At 41.5% G+C, this 18,849-nt stretch overlaps 2 protein-coding genes across 10 annotated transcripts in view; one reads left to right on the top strand and one right to left on the bottom strand.

Moving 5' to 3' along the window:
* camta1a (calmodulin binding transcription activator 1a) overlaps positions 1-6,930 on the bottom strand; it is a 283,560-nt gene extending 276,630 nt beyond the window's left edge. For 8 of the 9 annotated variants that reach the window (XM_069141527.1, XM_069141517.1, XM_069141518.1 and 5 more), the window contains exons 1-2: positions 6,852-6,930; positions 2,761-2,862 (exon numbers count right to left, since the gene is read on the bottom strand). In XM_069141527.1, coding sequence (XP_068997628.1) covers positions 2,761-2,862; positions 6,852-6,876 — 127 coding nt within the window. In that variant the 5' untranslated portion in view covers positions 6,877-6,930. The remainder of the gene's footprint in view (positions 1-2,760; positions 2,863-6,851) is intronic. The other variant, XM_069141522.1, reaches the window with a different exon arrangement.
* Positions 6,931-8,634: 1,704 nt separating this feature from the next.
* dnajc11a (DnaJ (Hsp40) homolog, subfamily C, member 11a) lies at positions 8,635-18,446 on the top strand. Its single transcript, XM_069140108.1, has 16 exons — positions 8,635-8,855; positions 10,060-10,189; positions 10,341-10,414; positions 11,646-11,747; positions 11,833-11,961; positions 12,118-12,240; positions 12,405-12,478; positions 12,571-12,760; positions 12,873-12,958; positions 13,504-13,620; positions 14,052-14,207; positions 14,339-14,408; positions 14,645-14,702; positions 16,316-16,458; positions 16,646-16,775; positions 18,000-18,446. Exons 1-16 carry the CDS (start codon positions 8,784-8,786, stop codon positions 18,023-18,025), a joined length of 1,680 nt encoding a protein of 559 aa, XP_068996209.1. The 5' UTR covers positions 8,635-8,783; the 3' UTR covers positions 18,026-18,446.
* Positions 18,447-18,849: the final 403 nt, after the last annotated feature.

Raw genomic sequence — 18,849 nt, 5'->3', positions numbered from 1 at the left:
TTATTTCCCCAAATTCTCACGGATGTCAAAAACTATTTGTGGCCAAACATCATGACTACCACGGTCGTTGAAAATGTTTAAAAGGCAATGATTAAATCTAAATATGTATTAACTGCTAATATGTAATGAACTTTATAAAGTTTAAAAAAAAAAAGAATCAAAGAATCACAGAATTTGCTCTGAGACAGAATTTCCATTTTGACACATTTTACGCGGTAAGTCTAAAACCACTCATTTCAAGAGGCTTGAGATGTTGCAAAATATTACACAAATACAAAGTCATTTGCACAGACCTTCAATATCAATATCAACGATTTTATACTGCATCAGCAAAGAAGCCTGGTGGTATTTGGCCACAAGTGAACAGAACACTTGATTAGATCAAAGTCTATAGCCGAGTACTTGTGGGAGCTCCTCAGCTGAGCTTTACAACAACACAAGACAATTTCAGCGGTGTCAAATTTCCCTGGCAGTAATGACAATGACGCCTATCGTCCAGGGGCCGGTCTCCCTACAGCCTGATGGCTCTTGATGGGGACATGGAGCGGAGTATGTCGACTTAAAATAGCCATGTGTTAGTGTAGGACTGAGAAAACCAATTATCTTTATCATTTGGCCCGTAGCCTGTTCGATAACACTCCAACATTGAAATGACTAACCGCCCACAAGCGCGCGCACACACACACACACACACACACACACACAAAAAAAAGTCTTGGTGAAGTTCACCGTGGTGCTGCCATGTTACAGTAAAGCTAAAACAAAGAGAACATTACATGGCTTCTAGCGATAGCATCTAGTATGAGGGTTTGACCTGCAATGCACACAACAGCTGGTGTGAAAGACGCAGAATGTGTTATTTCCCACCGGGAAAGATCGAAAGAGTCTGGATGCCAGTGAGAGATTTGAATTACACTGAATCTCGCTGGACGTATGCAATTGTGCTACAACTAGACAAGATGCAAGATGTGCAGTGTGGCAGCTTTCGTTGTTTGCAATTAAGACTGTTTACATTCCCTCAATGGCTACACGCCGGACACATTATGGTAGTATAGTGTAAAATAGCATAATAAGGAAACTGTCGAAAAGTCAAACAGCTAAAAAAAAAAAAAAGGAAAAGGCAAGGCCTATTACTGGAAGTTCAACAAACATGCACACATGGTTAACTGCCTGCAACAAACTGAAAATGACTCTTTATGTGTTCTCAGCCCTCACCAAGCTCACCCATCCATAAAAATCCCATCTCAAGGAGAGCAGAGGTGAGGTCTCTCTCGCTCCCTTGTTCTCTTTCACTTTCTCCCTCTTGCTTACACATGCACACAAACAAAGCCCTTCTTTCTGTATCATAACTACTCCCACAATTACTCAGACGATTACTCAGATCAATGGTTTACCTGCCTGTTTGAGCTTCTGTGCTCTGCTGCAGAGTGTCCTGGTAGGCAGAAAGAACCTCCGGGCTGAACGCATTAAACAGGGAGTCTGACATGGTTACAGCATACTGTAATACCACGCAATAACAAGAGGGGAAATAGCAAGAGCGGCAAAACGTATTGTCAGTCACAGCCGTCACACATGAGGGGGTAACGCAAAAGTCTATCAACAATGTCCCCGTTACAGTCTGCATCCCTGTTTCATAGATCTGCACAAGCAGTCCCCTGCCATTAAGTCTCTCAAAACATTCTCCGTTCAAAATACCAAAACGATTCGGTGCAGCAGAGCTCTTCCAGTGACAGATATCGAGTGAGGAGTCTAACAAGGGGTTGGGGTGATTTCAGACTCTCTATTTATAAACGACAATACATGAGCACACTTAATTACCAAGTCTCTAGTCTAGATCAACAGAGTCTTCCAGCAGCGAAGAGACTGGTGCATTCATTAACAATGAATACAGTCGTTTTTTTTTTTTTTCAATGGATGCAGACAGAGGCTCAAATTTAGACACATTCTCTAAAGAGGAATGAAGGGGAAATCACCACAAATACAGTCAAGACTTTGGCCTATATTTCTGACTGATTTGTTTTGGTCTTGACAGAAAATAGCACTTGTGTGCGCAGACTTGCACTGGAGCAATTCCCACAGAAGCTGGTTTTTACAAGTCATAAAAACCTCAGCTGTGATGTTGTGTTGTCTTTGTTCTTTGCCCCTGGTCTGTAGCCCTCACAGACCCCAAGTGTAATGAGAGGGAGGCAGAGGCGAATATTCAATTCATTTGAAGGAAGAAAATATCATAGGATGCTGATTTTTTTTTTTTTTTTTTTACGAGCAATGCATAAATATGTTGGTTGTACCCAATTTATAATTTTGCAACATTTTTTTTAAAGTCCTATTGTTCACTTGACTTGACCCCCCCCCCCCCCCCCCCTCTACCAAGTGCAGGTTTAAGAGAAACAAAGAAAAAGGCAAGTACAGGGCCATAATTGATGGCTCAAAGCGTAAGCTTTCCCTCTGAGGGTCCGCTCAGGTCCTGATCCCCTGGCCTCAACCTGAAACAATCACTCTTAGTTAACGACAACACTTCAGCTATTGACAGCGTGATCCCGTAAAGCAGACACTTCAATCAACAGAGCAGCCGGAGGAGGTGTTATGTTGGAGGAAAAGAAAAAAGGGTGGAGGGTGGGGAGAGAGAGAGAGGGGGGGGGGGGGGGGGGCATGGGCACGGATGAAATCAAGAAGTAAATAAATGAATTGATGAATGAATAATAGATTGGCCAGCTAGTGGCCTCTCGGAGCAGCAATGCAGTATTAATAACTGACTCTTACTGTTCGTCTCTGTGTCATCACTGATACTCTTAGGTGGACCATGGCCAGCATAACACACTGCTGATCTGTACATTCGATCCGGATTACGAACTTTCTTCAGTCCTTCAGGAGGCAAAGAGAAAAGTAGAGAAAATCGAGGAAAAGTAGCATTCTCCCAGCCTGTGAGTAACTAAGCAAACTCCCCATGCAAGCAGTATCAACAGAAACCGGACAGTAAATTGAAACACATTTAAAACACATCAGAACTGTTGGGCAAAATATAATGAAAATAATAATATTGATAATCACAGTCAGGGTAATAAATCACATTGAATTTGGCTGTTTTCTATTTAAAACAGTGAATGCCACCACCAACTGAATATTGTTGTCCCCATAAGAGATATGGCCAGTAATAAAGGTCATTGTAGCTTCTGACCCGGTATGATGCGGGTCAGTAACACTTCTCATAGTATCAATGGTAACCTGAATAAATCAATACAATCAATCTGTGGAGGCAGAGCAAAGCAGTCAGTAAAGGTCTATTACACACAGGCATTAGGAATGATACGTCTCAGCAACCACAGACTGGACCCGGGTCCCATCCATCCATACCGCAGATTCAATTAAAAGGCAGGGGAAAAAAATAAATAAATAAATGTAGGGGCCTGATTTAACACAAAACTGGGAGAGCACGTCGTCATCCAGCATCATGAGGAGGTTAAATTCATCCTTCTTGACAAAACAGCAGAGAAATATTTATACCATTGCTGCACAAGCACCTTTTTTTTTTTTTTTTTTTTTAAGTTGATGCTTACTTGATATTTTGCTGCTGCTTCACCCTGAACTTTGAGTGAAATGATAACATCGTGAAACTTTTTGAACTGCACTTGCTTAAAGAATAAATGGAGAAGAATCGCTTTCTGCACGGCAGAGACATTCAGGCCTCGTTCACTACATTTTAAAAAGAAACCTTTGATTATTTCTGTCGTTATTAAACTGCTTTGTTCTTAGGTTTAAGCGGTTTCACACACCTGTGCGAGCTTCATCTGTAAACTACCCCTTCATCCTCTGATTTTAAATTAATACGGCACGCAGTTGGGCTCGGTATACAAAACACTGACAGTGTATTGAGATTCAACCTCAGAATGTGCATCAAGATTTAACTTGAGCACAATTTTTATCTTTACAAGTCTCGTTTCATTCCTTACATTTGCCTCTTGTACAGAAACATTTGTGTGAGTCTCTGCTCCAGTAGATTCATCAGACCACTGGCTGTAGTTTTATCCAGAGCAGTGTCAGTGCAAGACATATCAAGCCTGTCCTTTCGGTGCCCTCCAGGCCTTGTACTTAAAGTAACGGACACGCAGAGCTTTTTATGAGTGTGAAGGGAAAAAAAAATACCCCCAAGGGCCTGGACAATCAGTTAGGCTGGAGAGAAATACCCCAGGATGTAAACATTACACCACAGAGTGAGACTGGGTCATGGCCCCTGGGTTTAACACAAGATGCAACCCTCAGTTGTGATGGGCATCATAAGACCTGCCAAACAACTAAGAGCGATCAGCGTAGCTCGCATACCACAAGGACAAAAGGTTAAGGAAACACTGTTCAGCTGTCTCGGTGGCAACCCGACATCCAGGAATGTGTCACGGAGAAACTGTAATCGTGATGTACGTTGAAAAAAACATGTCCTACATTAATGAACAGCCAAAAATCAGAAAAACTGGGGGCAGGAGCAAAGATTCATGACAGCTCTATGTGAACGCGGTTTGCATGAGACGACATTTACATAAAGGTATGATGCTCTCTCTCTCGCTCTCTCTTTCTCTCTTTCTCTCTCTCTCTCTTTCTCTCTCTCTCTATGCTCCCCTTCCTCCTCCTCCTTTTTCCACTGACCGGCCTCATAGGAACACTGAAAATAACTTGACCGGCTCAGCAATGGGACTTTCAACTCAGGGTTTTCAGCGAGAGCTCCCTGTGTTGGAGAGGCATTGTGATTATCAACTACAGCCTATTTGTTAAGTTCAGCTATGTAGATGAATACATTAGGACTTTACACCACAGTGAAGTCATTACTATCACAAAACCAGATGTCTTCATTTTTTTTTTTTTTGTCACAGCCACAGACAGATCCTTCATTTACGTGGGCTTCAGTAGCTCAATAGCCCCCCCTGGTGGGACTCGGTTTAGCGGTTGGCACACTGACATCCAAACAACTAAAAATCCCAGTGTTTTATCATTTCCCCTCACATGGACAGAAACAATTTGAAACATTACAGTAATTCGACATCAAAGAGAATTTGTGTTTGAGGTTACTGACACCAAAGTCTAACGGAGGTCTGTTTAATTTGGAAGCCTGCAACAAAACATAAAGAACAGCTTCAAGCAGCTGGACCTAACGATTTATGAAGACGTTTTTTTTTCTTCTTCTCTTTCTCAATTTATGCAGACAGTTTTAAAGTGACTCTTTTGCTGCAGCCCAATATAAAACTATAAATCTAACAGAAAATACCACAAACGTAGAAAAAAAAAAAAAAAAAAAGCAAGAAGTGTATTAATGACTTGTCATCATACTCGGTTCTGCTCATTAAAAAAAAGTTATAAATGTGTCAAAACTGACCCCTATCAAAAAACATTTGAAATAAAATAAGTAATAAAAATACATCTTCACATGCAGATAAGATTACGAGCGCAATTATTTTTCCAGGATATTTAACGAAATCTTATTTTTATCATATGCAAATGTCATCTTTGTCAAGTGTGGAACTGAGATTGTAAATAGAAATCACTCCAGTCTGCTTCAAATAGCCTTGACAGTGGAGAGCTGCCAGGAAAACTCCCTCTACAAATTCATGTATTACATCTTTTATTTTCATGCAGGCGTCATTTAATTACTCACCCAAAAATTCCATGGGCCTGTCTGAATGAGAGCAGATCTCTCATGCATATGGGTTGCAATAAAAAAAATAATTAAAAAGAAAAAATCCACTAAAAAGGAAATAATTAAGTCTTAGTGCATTTCATTTGAAGTTAGCCAGCCGTATGAAATCAGCTGAGGGGAAAGAATCATGTTTTGGGTTTTTTTTTGTTTTGTTTCTCCCCCTATGTGTAAAGTAGTGTTAATGGGCAGGCTGCTTGGAAATCCTCCTCTCCATCCTCCCTGTTTCCTCTGATGTGATGGCATTTCAAGTGCGATAGGGCATCGCGAGCGGAGCAGGCATTTACAACGGCGTTAGTGTCCGCGTCTCAGACCAAATATAGGCCAAGTAGTAGCCTAATTAATTTGCATTTAGGAAAACGAAACAACAACAACAACAACAACAACAAAAAAGAAAATACATCACTTCATGGTTCGTAAACACTATTCGCTGCGTGCCCAAGAAAAACAAAGGGGAGGGTGGTGTTAAGGGGGGGGGTAACTGAACGACCCCTCTCCGGGACGGGGGGGGGAGAAAAAAAAAAAAAAAAAAACTACACTTATTCTGTGTACATTTTTAAAAACAAACACGTCTCGTCGTGAAAATCATAACGCCGTGAAAACAAAGCTGCAAAATAGCGGTGGCCGAGGAGCACCGTGCTGCTGACAGGAGAGGAGAAAAAAAAAAAAAAAAAAAAAAAAAAAACAACTAACACAACACGAGCCGCTTTTAAAGCTGGGTAATAAGGGAAGAAGTTAGTCGATGCCAATGACATGTTGTCATTAACTCAGCCTTGTTGGGAACAACTTGAAATCGCATCGTCGTTTGACAAGAATCCGGAGGACGATATTCGGTAAAAACGCAAGTACTTTTTTTTTTTTTTTGCCACGCGGACTATTTCGTCCCCGTGGCGTGCTTTAAAAATGTGGGCTACGATGGGAATAGTAGCTGGCTAGAATGCAAGCTAATATTAGCCGGCTAGGTGATGTCTCCCACGTTTTTAGCTGCCTATTCGGAGGAAAAAACAGCGGAGCCGTTTTCCGCCGGAAAAAAAATTGTCTCCGCACGGTCCTCGCGCGAGCGTCGTCTCCGCGCGGAGTTGCAGCTGTTCGCCAAAAAAAAAAAAAGAAAAAAAAAAAAGAAAAATCACACCGCGGTCATACTAGTAAATTAATCCCATTATATTTCTCTTACCTTCCGGCTTGTTTTCGGCAGCCATTTCCCCTTCACGCGCAACATCCTCCTCCTCCTCACGACCGTGGGTACCACGCGCGTGCACGGCGAGGACAGCACGAGGAGGGACCGGAGGAGCAAGCGGCGAGTCGGTCCGACCGAGGCGAACTTACCATTGGCTGCGAGGCGGTGACTGACAGAGAGGCTCCGGGATGAAAAACAACACATCTCCCCTCACCTTGGCACCACCAGCCGGGCTTTTTTTTTTTTTTTTCTTCTTCTTTTTTTTTTTTTTTTTTTTTTTTTTTTACAGTGAATTTAAAAGAGCTCAGGGGCGCTGCAGGTCCTGCATGACGCTTTTGTTAAAATATGGTGACGCCTTCTTATATTAAAAATGTAAAAAAAAAAAAAAAAAAAACTTAATGTTTAGCAGGTTGCCTGCATATTTTATCCTTAATTAAAACTAATCAGATTATGAATATTAAATCTTTCTCTTAGAGCCGTCCCATTAAAGTTGCTTGACACTGTTATTTCCGAGTGACACGAAACTCGTTAATATTATGCTAAAACTCACGGTTTAATAGCCTTCATTAAGTTGTTTTTTTTTTTTTTTAATCAGAGATAGGTCTGTGCATCTAAACTGATAATAAAGATATGATCTGTTTTATACAACAGTTGATGATTGGAGACCCATCTGCAGAAAGAAAAAAAAAAGTCATTTACATAATCATAATAGCAAATAAGTGTCACTTTTTGCATGCTTTGTTTTAATTTTAAAGTTCGTGTTACTATATTTAATACACCGAGTATGAGTTGTGGTTCCCGGGGCTTCATATAGCTTATTAAAAAAATAAAATAACACAATAAACATATCAGACAGTCTGTCAATCAAGCGCCCAGATGTCAGTTTACATCTAAGAGCCTGCAGACTAGTTCTCCCCCTTGTATATAGACTTGTCTAACAGATTTCAGATTGTGGCACTGTAATACTGAAGCCTGCAGGGCTTATCGGGAGATGTACATCCCACTTCGTGTGCAACCTATGGAGGCTGGTGCTGAAGTCCAATGCGCACAGTTCTGTCGGATCCGGGGGGGGGGGGGGGGTCCGCAATCACTTTGACTTTATCCATATACTAACAAGCTTTTCAACTTCTATCATTATGGCGCAGTTACATCGACTGAACAATGCACATAGCTGCAGGCAATCTAATTACGGACCACTGTGCTTAATCGCGTCAACTCCGGCACTTGAGGAGAGCCTTTAACAGGCTGCTGACCGTCAGTGTTGAAATGCAGTGTTTGAGGTGGTGGTGCTGAAAGAACAGCTCCCCTGCTGCCTGCTGCTGGTGTACAGTCAGCGGCTCGTCGTTATTGCGAACACAGTAATAATAAAGACCTAATGTATTGAAGTGATTTTCTCACTCCTGCCATAATTGCTTCAAGCTGAATATGATGCAGACAATATACCTTCAGAATTGAGGCGTGCACATGCTTCCTTGTAGGGATAAATACGCAATTATGTGTTACTTTGCAATCTAAAAAAAAAATGTACACATATTCAAATATGTTTGATGTGTTTCCCTGAAAATTATACAATCTAGATATTTTGTCATTTGCACAAAATTTGTTTTTTATTAAACATAAAAAGGAATTTGAAAATAAAAGCGTCAGCAGTGTAAAAAAAAATACCTCTGTTTTTTCTACTTTGGAAACATATTGCATCCCGTTGAAGTGTCTCCGCACTAAATAACCTCGTCAATAACACTGAATGACCTCCACTTGAGTATAAGATATAATAATATATAATATAACAATCAGATATAAGACAAACACATTGTCTGTCAGTCTCGAGGAAAGGGCGGCAGGAGTTCGTCGCTATCCCGATCGCAAGGGGGCGACAGAGAAACGTGAACCGCGTAAAATGACACGAAGAAGAAATGACACGGCGTAAACATGGCGTCTGCCTCGGACGACGACGAGATCGGCAGTGATGATTATTATTCCCTGCTGAATGTCAGAAGAGAGGTACGATGTGCAGTTGCGATCCGACTGAACGTCTGCGCGTATGTTCGCCTCGATCATTTCGTGAACTCTCTCCGGTCGATATTAAACGGTCGCTCGCGTATTTATTTACGCGTGAGGTTAGCTAAGGCAGCTAGCTTGTGACCCTCGACATTGATTCCGACTCTTCGGTTGGAAACTTTTTTCCTTTTTCTTTTTTTTTTTTTTTTAAAGACGAGCAGCAGGTTGTGAGGGAGGAGGAAGAGGAGGAGGAGGAGGAGGGGGGCAAACATTGGCCGCATGAGTTTTGTCGGCGAATGGGAAGTTCGTTGCAGAAACAGCGTGTTACTTGTGATGATTCTGGGATCTGATGTGGATGTTTATTTATATATATATATATATATTTTTTTTTTTTTTACTTTCAGTTGTGAAGTGCTGTGACTTTCTTCAGGGCTACAAAGCACGCAAGCGCGCACAGTTGGTCAGATCGCACCTGTAAACGCGTGTCGGTTTATTTAAACTATTTATTTATTTATTTTTGAATCTGTAAGTTATTAGACAGGTGTTACAAAGTCACCTCAAAAAAAAAAAAATATGACATGTCAAACAATCCGATGCAAAAGACTGTGAAACATGCGGAGACACCAACTAAAACATGCAAAGACAAACAGATATAAGGAGGAAAACAAAACCACGAGGGAAACACGAGGGAGACGTGTGTCAACTATTTACACACTTGTGTAGTTCTTGATCTTCTTTCTCATCTGCATCATAAGTTGTCAGATGTATTGAAAACGTCATGACCGCAGGTGCAGGATTGCTCGGTCTCTTCCCCGTAGTGTGGCTTCACGTAGGTTTTAGGTTATTGGCCCAGATCTGTAAATATTATTAACTTTTCACAATCTTGCCCCTCCGTCGTAGTTTTTAAGGGCGTTCTGAGATTTCTTTGGACATTTCGCACGTTTGCCTCCCCCCCCCGCCCTCCTCTTTAATTTCCCTATAATCGGGGTAAATACCTTTTGCATTGTAGTCTGTCTCGCAGTTAACGTAACTCCGCTCCGAATTTAAGCAACATCAGCAGTAGGACGTTAGTTACGCTGCCGCGGCGTCGCGACACGAGATCTTTTTTTGTTGTTGTTGTTGTTGTTGTTGTTGATTTTGTTGCCCGTCCGCTCGTTTTCATCATCATTATCACGAATGTACCCCTGATTTCAATGGTGCGCTTCAGGCTACGCATGACGAGCTGAAGGCGGCGTACAGGCGGTTGTGCATGCTGTATCACCCAGACAAACACCGGGATCCTGAACTAAAGCAACAAGCGGAGCAGCTTTTTAACCTCGTACACGAAGCTTACGAAGGTAAGACGAGCTTTCGTCACACATCACGCAGTCACGTGAAACCGATGTTGACTTGATCATCTGGATCTGTTTGTACGATCTACTTTACAGTTTAGAGACATAAACAAATTCTACTTTTGGTTGATATTTGTGGTTATCCATCTCGTTCTAGTGCTCTGTGACCCACAGGCACGAGCCATCTATGATATCTATGGCAAGCGAGGACTCGATGTTGACGGATGGGAGGTGAGTCTGTCGGTGACTGCAGTGGCTAATAGTTCCCCAACATGCCGCCAAATACAGTCCGAAACCATCTGCTGTTTATACAGTCCGAAATATACATCGACGTACCTCTGATGTCACCACAGGCGGGAGGAGTCTCACGGGACCAGCTCAGATGAGTTTTCAAATCCGTAACCACGATTGTCAGGCTTACCTCATACATTTTTAAGAACACTCGTATATAATTCATTATAAATGACATATTTGTATTGCAAGCCATATGCAAACGTGACCAACTACCATGTAGCAAAAACAAATATACCTGAAAAATGTGCTTTGCTTTAACAAATTCTATCTTTGGAAACACACTCGGCAGGGTCATATCGCTGTCAATACTTCAATTGTACCGAAATTACAAACAACTCTTACTGCCATCTGATTGGTCCGGGAGGCATGTTCACATTTACAACCATGGACGGTTGCTTTTCTGTTGAACAAAGATTCACAGTGTATGCTTTCTCAGCATCCGTCTCTTTCTAATAAACTTAGCCCTGGATTAGTTTGAACATTTTTAGGTTTGGCCGTTTCTGGAGGTAGTTTCGTGTTTTAAAAAGAAACCGCAAATGTCATTTTGAGGTAAATTCATATTTTGACAATGTGACTTTTAGACCACGTTGATGGCAAGTTAAGATACAAATGTGATAATATGTTTGCACTTCATATTCATTTTTTTATTTTTATTTTTTTAAATGCCTCTCCTTAATTATAGTAAAATTTTGAAATCACCTGAGCTGGAAATTTGACACCTTTACATCTGGACTTGTGGCCAATTTAAAAAACAATAACATAACAAGAAATACAAGAAATAACATGTATAAAGTTTGCTCTCAAAATCACTTTTCCAGTTGCTCTTTCTTTGGTCTTCTCTTCGGAAAGATTTAGTCGCAGAAAAATAAACACAGTTAATCTGAAAGAATCAACTTTAATATGCATAATATTTTGGCATTGCAGTCTCACAGCATGGAGCACCACAAGACTTTCTCTCCTTTGTGACACCTGTTCCTTGAATTTGAATGAAATCGTTTTTGTTTTGTTCCATCTGTGTCCATCTGTCAAAATATGAGGCTTATAAATATCTGCACAGGAAGAACATATGGGAGAGTGACATTTCTTCTTCTCTATCTTTTTATGTGCAGTCTGTGAAGCAGTGAAGCTGGTGTTCACTCTGCATTCAAATAATCTATTCCTCCTGCAGGTGGTGGAGAGGAAAAGAACTCCTGCAGAGATTCGAGAAGAGTATGAACGTCTTCAGAAGGAGCGGGAGGAGAGGAGGCTTCAGCAAAGGACCAACCCAAAGGTACGTTCACGGCAAGATAACAAGCTTCACATCGGTATCTTGTGCATATAACTGAGCGCAGTATTAATTCTCGATCACCTCGCAGGGAACGATCAGCGTGGGTATTGACGCCACGGACCTTTTTGACCGGTATGAAGAGGACTATGAGGATACGGTTGGAGGCGGAGTCCCACATGTGGAAATCAACAAGATGCACATATCACAATCTATAGAGGTAAAAAGTTGCTCCAGATTTCATTCTTTGAGTCATCTGTGCTGTGATGTATTTTGGATGAAAGTCTTTGATCGCTTCCAGGAAAGGTGTTTGATCCATTTCCTATCGAGAGTCAAAGAAAGTCAAAGAACTCGTAGTTGTTTATTTCTGCTGCAGGCTCCTCTCACTACAAAAGACACAGCCGTTTTGTCTGGCTCATTGTCAACCCACAATGGAAATGGAGGTGGCACCATTAACTTGGCCTTGAGAAGAATCACCTCAGCAAAAGGGTGGGGGGAGGTAGGCTGCGTTCTCACTGGACACCCTGCACACTTACTTTGTAATGATACTATAAATGCCAGACTCTGCTTGTCTCTGCTACAAACCAGCTGTCTGATTGTGTTGTTCAGCATGCGCTGACATTTCAAGGTGTGAAACATTACTTGTTTTCTGTGTTTGCACAGATAGAGTTGGGGGCCGGAGACACCCACGGACCTCTCTTTGGAATGAAGCTATTCCGCAACTTGACACCTCGATTGTATGTGTAGAAACACAAGAGAGAACAAATCAATACTCTGTGTTTTCACAACAACACGAACAGTTCACAGATGTTTTTCTTTTTCGCCTCAGCTTTGTGAACGCCCAGTGTGGCCTTCAGTTTTCATCCCGAGGCGTGCGGCCCGGGTTTACTACAGTGCTGGCCCGTCACCTAGACAAGAACACTATGGGCTACCTGCAGTGGCGCTGGGGAACCCAGTCCTCCATGAACACCAGCATAGTGAGGGACACCAAGAGCAGCCATTTCACCTTCGCAATGCAGGTTAGCAGCCAGCAGTTATATTTAACTTTAATCAAAGCCCACAGACGACATTAAATCAGCAGTTGCTTGTCATGGTGGTGCCAAAATGATCATGTACGTTTTGTCTCTGCAGCTTGGCATGCCTCACAGTTTTATGATGATGAGCTACCAGTACAAGTTCCAGGATGAAGACCAGACGAAGATAAAGGGCTCAGTAAAGTATGTTGTCAAAGTGCAATATTTGGTATTTAGAGAATGTCATCAGACATTTTAGAGCCCGACAGATACCGTCTTTTTGGTGTGGATACTCTTGATAAATATAAAGTCTATATAAACACACACCTTTTTGCAATAATCACTCAGGTGTGGTCATCGATAACATTTTATATGTGAAAAGGATGTGTGATTATAAATAAATTGTAAAAAAAAAAAGAAAAAAAAAAAGATCAACAGACAAATATAAAAAAAACATTTTCTTTACCACTAGCCTCATTTTCTGCAAGATTTTCAGTAAAAAAAAGTTTTCATATTGGCACATATCGATCAGTTTATATGCCGATACTGATATTTCTTTGATAGGCTGATATAGGTGCCATAAGAATTCATAACAAGAAGACCCCTGTCATGATGAGATTTCTTTGATGTTAAACTGCACAGTGATTCATAGTTCTATACACTTAGGTTTGTGAGCTAGTAGGTTTTCGTGCTAGAATTAAAATTTCTGTAAACTCCAGGTTGAGCAGTAGTGACTCTTTGGGTTACAGATCAGGTTTTTTTGGGACTGTGGTGGAGTACGGTGCCGAGAGGAAGATCAGTCGACACAGTGTCCTGGGGGCCACCGTCAGCGTGGGAGTGCCCCAAGGTGTCTCCCTCAAAATCAAGTGAGTGCAAATCCCTGCTCCGTTTTCATGTTTGGTGTAGTTTACAGCAGGTATTCCTCACAGTGCTGTTGCCATGGCACCCACAGCACTCAAGACGCAACATTAAGTCAGCCACGACATCTGATATTCTGCAAATTGTGTCTGAATTGCGGGTGTGTCCTTGAGCACATACACACAGGATTATACCCATTTAGATGCCTGATGGTCCTGATCATAAAAGCATGGGAATGTACAGTTCAGTTCTTATTTTTCGACACTCACCGACACACACGAGCAGAACATATCACGTAAACGTATAATCTTTGATACAATCCGCACGCTGCTTACTGTCCTATCCGACCTAGAGAAGTGTTTTCAGTATTTCCCCTTTACTTGAGGCAGAAAGCTGCAGGCAGAAATAATAAAAACCCACTCTCCCTCTCTCTCTGCAGACTAAACAGAGCCAGCCAGACGTATCTCTTCCCCATTCACCTGACTGACCAACTCTTGCCCAGTGCTGTATTTTACGCCACAGTTGGACCACTGGTTTTCTACCTCGCCATCCAACAGCTCATCATTCGGCCCTACGTGCGGGCCCAGAAGGAGCAGTAAGAAAACTTTACCTTTTAAGTTGGTTGTTTCATGCAAGCAATGTTATTGGAAGCAGCACCACATGCGTTATTATGGCCTGATTTTATGAGCTCATTTTATTCCTCCATTTATCTTTTTAACTCAACAGAGACTTGGAGAAGCAGAGGGAGAGCTCGGCCTCTAATATAGCCAGAAAGAAACAGGAGGCGGAGGCCGCTGTGAGTATTTTACAAGCTTAAGTGTAGCTGTGCTGCCAATTCTACATCATGGTTTAGCATTAGATAAAAGATGCAGGTATTGCGTCATTAGATATTAGTCCCACAACAGTTAGATGAAGGGCTGAGATGGGATTAGATAAAATGCAAAGCCTCAATGAAATTCATTAGTGTAATCCATATAATGTGAAATCTCATTGTCTGTTTCTCCTCCTCTGTGTAATTTTCCATCTCTAAAGGTCTTGCTCATGCAGGAGTCTGTGCGCAGGATTATTGAAACCGAGGAGTCGAGAATGGGTAAGATCTGGATGTTTAAGGGACGATCTTATCCTGGGAATAATGTTTTTTAAGCAGGTTGTACCACTGCAGTATTTGATTTGCTTAGTTTCAGAGCTGCTTTTCATACATTTTGAGGGAAATCTGTCCATGTCTGGCCTGAATGTTGCTTACTTCAGGGTGTAATTTCACAGATAGCGGTGCCTCTTTCGGAACAAAACGAGTCGTCTTTTAGCTGCTCATGAATTCCCAGCTCACACCTCAAAAAATGACAGAAAAGATTGTAGTGATCTTCTTGAGCAGTTCACTGAAGTTTAAAGTGGTAGCACACCAGGGAAAGGAAAAAATAGCGTATGTGCTTTTCCACTGTAGTGAGGAGACTTACTTTGTGGACATCAAGCAGGTATCTAGAGCAGGTTGATTTAACTTCAGTAGCAAGTGGGCCAGATAGGAAAATCACTGGGAGCTCGTGGGCAACACAGGACTATGTTGATTAAAGGCTACAAATCACTCTCGCAGCATAATGTTAATAGATGCATTCGTTGCACAAAAAACAGGTTGGAAAATTAAATAAATACCTGTCAGTCAGTTCCCTCTGAAATTGGCGATTTTCACAATCAACTTGTCAATCAATGTGAATTTCTCTGTGGCCCGCCAGCCCAGAGGGCATCATGAGGCTACAAAGAGCGAAGGACAGGTGTGAACAGTAGGTGTCATCCTGCGGTAGTCAATCACAGCACGTCGTTAAAACACCCGTGGGGTTTCCCTGACCCTCCCTGTGTCCGTGCAGTCCTGTCGCCAAGGTCCACATAGATCATCTATGCCTCCAGATGCACACTCCTACTCGCTTACATCCTCATATGTCTAGGGTTCAGATGTCTTAAAATATCTCGGAGATAAGTATTATTTTTTTTATATCACAAACATAACCGCCTGATTTGCAGACAGCTTATTGCGCTGGTTTAATAGGAGCGATTTTGGTGAGAAACGAGTAGCTTTTCAAACAGGATTAAAATAGTTAATAGAGGACTATAGATGAGTGGATTTTTAAAGACCCTCCAGCCTTCTTTCAACTGGTGATAATTGGGGCTTTTTAGTTTGCCTTTGATAAGCGGAGTAACAAAAAGCTCTCAGCTGACAGTATCATTTTCACCTGGGGGAGTTTGTGAAGTGATAATTGGCTTATGACACCTGTCACTGAAGAGGTTGCTTTGATTTTAGTATCATCAGAGGTCCCCCAGACTTAACAGTTAATAACAGTGCGTGTGTGAGAGATGAGACACAAAGCTGCTCTTCTCTATTTAATGGACTGTCATCTATGAAATGATTACAGTGCTGTTTATGTAGTTTGTGATTAAGATGAATTATGCTGTCTTTTTGTTGCACTCTTGCAGAACAATTTTTACAAACAAGTCTAAAAAAAACTTGGCATGCATGATAAAAATGGGGATTTCTTTTGAATGCTTAATAATTTTGAATCCAAAATTCAGCACCCTTTTTTTTTTTATCTGCCAGCCTTGGATGTCTAAACTCTTCTCCGAAATCAAACTAAGCAGGCCATTTATTTGACCAGTTTGCATTTTGAAACACGTCACAATAACATATTGTAATGTCAACTCTGCCTCCTAAATCAGGTCTCATCATCCTCAACGCCTGGTATGGCAAGTTCGTGACAGACAACAGCAGAAAACACGAGAGGGCAAAGGTCATTGATGTGACTGTGCCACTGCAGTGTCTGGTGAAAGACTCAAAACTCATCCTCACTGACACATCAAAGGTCAGTACATCAGTCCAGACAGTGAAAGACTTCCAAACTCACAGAATTGATCCAAAAACGAAACTCGAAAAGTAGATCTTCCAGCAGTAAAAGGTGTTTTGCCATGTAAAAATGCATCATGATGTCCTCTACTTGCTGTGTGATGATTGAGTCTTGCAGCCTGGTTGACGTTACGTTGTCTTTCCAGTCGGGACTCCCTGGCTTCTACGACCCCTGTGTGGGGGAGGAGAAGAGCTTGAAGGTGCTGTATCAGTTCCGTGGGGTCATGCACCAAGTACTGTCAGGAGACACGGAACCACTCAGGATACCAAAGCAATGTAAGTGCCCTGGACAGCATCGTGGCACATGGGAAGGGGTTCACGGTGTTACCCCGACGTCTGTAATGTTTAGATAATATTCTAAAGCAGTGCTTTTCAACTGGTGGGTCGTGACCTAGAAGTGGGTCATAGATATGCGTGTGTGGAATTTTTTTTTTAGCGTGCACACGTACACGCGTCCATTTTGCGTGTTTGCCTGCATGCATATGTAATATTGGGCGTTTCTACTCGAACGTGCAAAATACCGGGAGGAGAAAAGCAAAGAGAAAAATGTCGCACCTGCAACGATATTCACTAAACCTGAAAGTAGAAATAGAAGAAGTGATTGCGTGTGTGTTTTAGTACGACTAAAAGGCACGTATTAATCAGGTGCACAAATCTGGAGAGACGGCTCCTCTCATTGTGTATTGTGTATTTACTTCCTCGCTGATAATCTCCTATATGGCGTTTTGTTCTTGTTGTATTTATATTTCTTAATTTCAGTGGGATCAGATTTCCTTTTTCCTTTGCGGTCGCTCTGTTTTCCATTGCTGGACGCAAACCCCTCATTTGAAGACAGCGATTTGCACCTGATATCAGTGACGCAAATACTCTCAGTAAATCACCCGCAAAACGGGTGCAAAAATAAATATGCAAACTTTTGGAAAGAAACACGCAATTGAGTACCGTTTATTTGAGATCTTAGTAAATCGGGCCCTTAGCCTATTTTTGACGGAAGCTGGACAGAAGCCGTGTCAAACTGCGCAGAGCAGATCCGTCGGGGAGGAAGTCAGGCAGACGATCGGAAAGGAATCTGGTCAATTTTCACAAAAAATACCCTGCACATAAAATGGTTATGAAATAATTATGAGGACTAAAACACAGCTGACTCTATTAACTTTGTCTGTAGGCTACAGAACAAAGTAGGAAATAACACCAATAAACACAAAAGCATTTAGCAACATAACCTTCTTTACCGATGCTAGAAGCCCCAATGTAGAGGAAAAAATGACCAAATCGGGAAGTCGACAAAATCCGGCAGACAACATGCTTCACTTCTGAAACGCTCTGCGGGGATTGAAGGCGTGCAGAGGATGGAATAAAACGGCATCACACACAGGATGATAATGACTAGAAAAAAATGTGCATCCTGATGCTCGACCAGTTGAGAACCGCTGTGCTAAAGTACGCTGAGCTTGCCAGCCTCCTGTTCTGATTTATTTGTTCTTGTTTTCCACTTTGCAGCTCACAGGATTGATGCGGACACATAGGAGCTCCTCCGTCGACCAAAAAGACTGATCTCTCGACTGTTTGACAGAAGATGGATAAACCTCTGTTTTAGATACGACATGGATGGAAGTCCTTGTCCACGAGAAGACATGCATTTACCTTTTTGTCTTGATATTCATTTACATATGCAGAGTGGATAAAGTCATCACAGACCGGATTGATCAGAGCCAGTGTCCATGGACGGGGTTGTGGCCTGCTTCAAATTTTAATGTGACACCAAAATCAGTGGCTACCATCTCAATTCACAGGTCTTCTAGCCTTTTGGTATCCATTTATTTTTGGTATGGCCGAGTCCTATGTACTGTATAGTACAACAACTGCAGTGCCTATGTGATTGAAGACGTGAATGCACCTATGTTTATTTGCCATAATATTAAAATCAGTCTCTCTTATGTTGTTTAACCATTTTGGTGTTTTTTTTTTGTTTTTTTTAAAGTTGTTCTTGCAATTTTCATGACATGAAATACTCGTTGATGGTTTCAGTTCAACAAAAGTTATTATCATCGAACATGCTAATAGCTCAAAAAGCACTAATATATCTGTCTCCTGAGGAAAAGGGACAACTGTAATGTGTGAATTTAAGCAATAGAATTGAACATGGTTGCCAAAAAAAAAAAGGCAAAACAGATGACAGCCTCTGAAACAGGAAGAGGTGGTGATGATGGGGAAGGATGGGAAGATAGGGAAGTTCCAGCTGTGAGTAATGATGAAATATAGGCTAATTTGGTTTTGTTTTTTTGTTTTTTTTAATTTAATTTAATTTTAATACTAATAGACTAAATGTAGGCTTTCACAGTGTGTTTTC

The sequence above is a fragment of the Embiotoca jacksoni genome, unplaced genomic scaffold (assembly GCF_022577435.1).
Source record: "Embiotoca jacksoni isolate LCO1_2020_lvr unplaced genomic scaffold, fEmbJac1.0.p SCAF_9, whole genome shotgun sequence".
Classification (NCBI taxonomy): Eukaryota; Metazoa; Chordata; class Actinopteri; family Embiotocidae; genus Embiotoca; species Embiotoca jacksoni.
Note: the sequence above shows the minus strand (reverse complement) of the source record. Positions and strands in the feature narration are given on the sequence as shown.

Bases quoted from the DNA above. Each gene is read 5' to 3' on its own strand.
- dnajc11a (XM_069140108.1), top strand. From the start codon at position 8,784: ATGGCGTCTGCCTCGGACGACGACGAGATCGGCAGTGATGATTATTAT. The intron at 12,479-12,570 runs GTATGTGTAGAA...TTTTCGCCTCAG, and splicing joins CGCAACTTGACACCTCGATT to CTTTGTGAACGCCCAGTGTG. The intron at 12,959-13,503 runs GTATGTTGTCAA...TTTGGGTTACAG, and splicing joins AAGATAAAGGGCTCAGTAAA to ATCAGGTTTTTTTGGGACTG.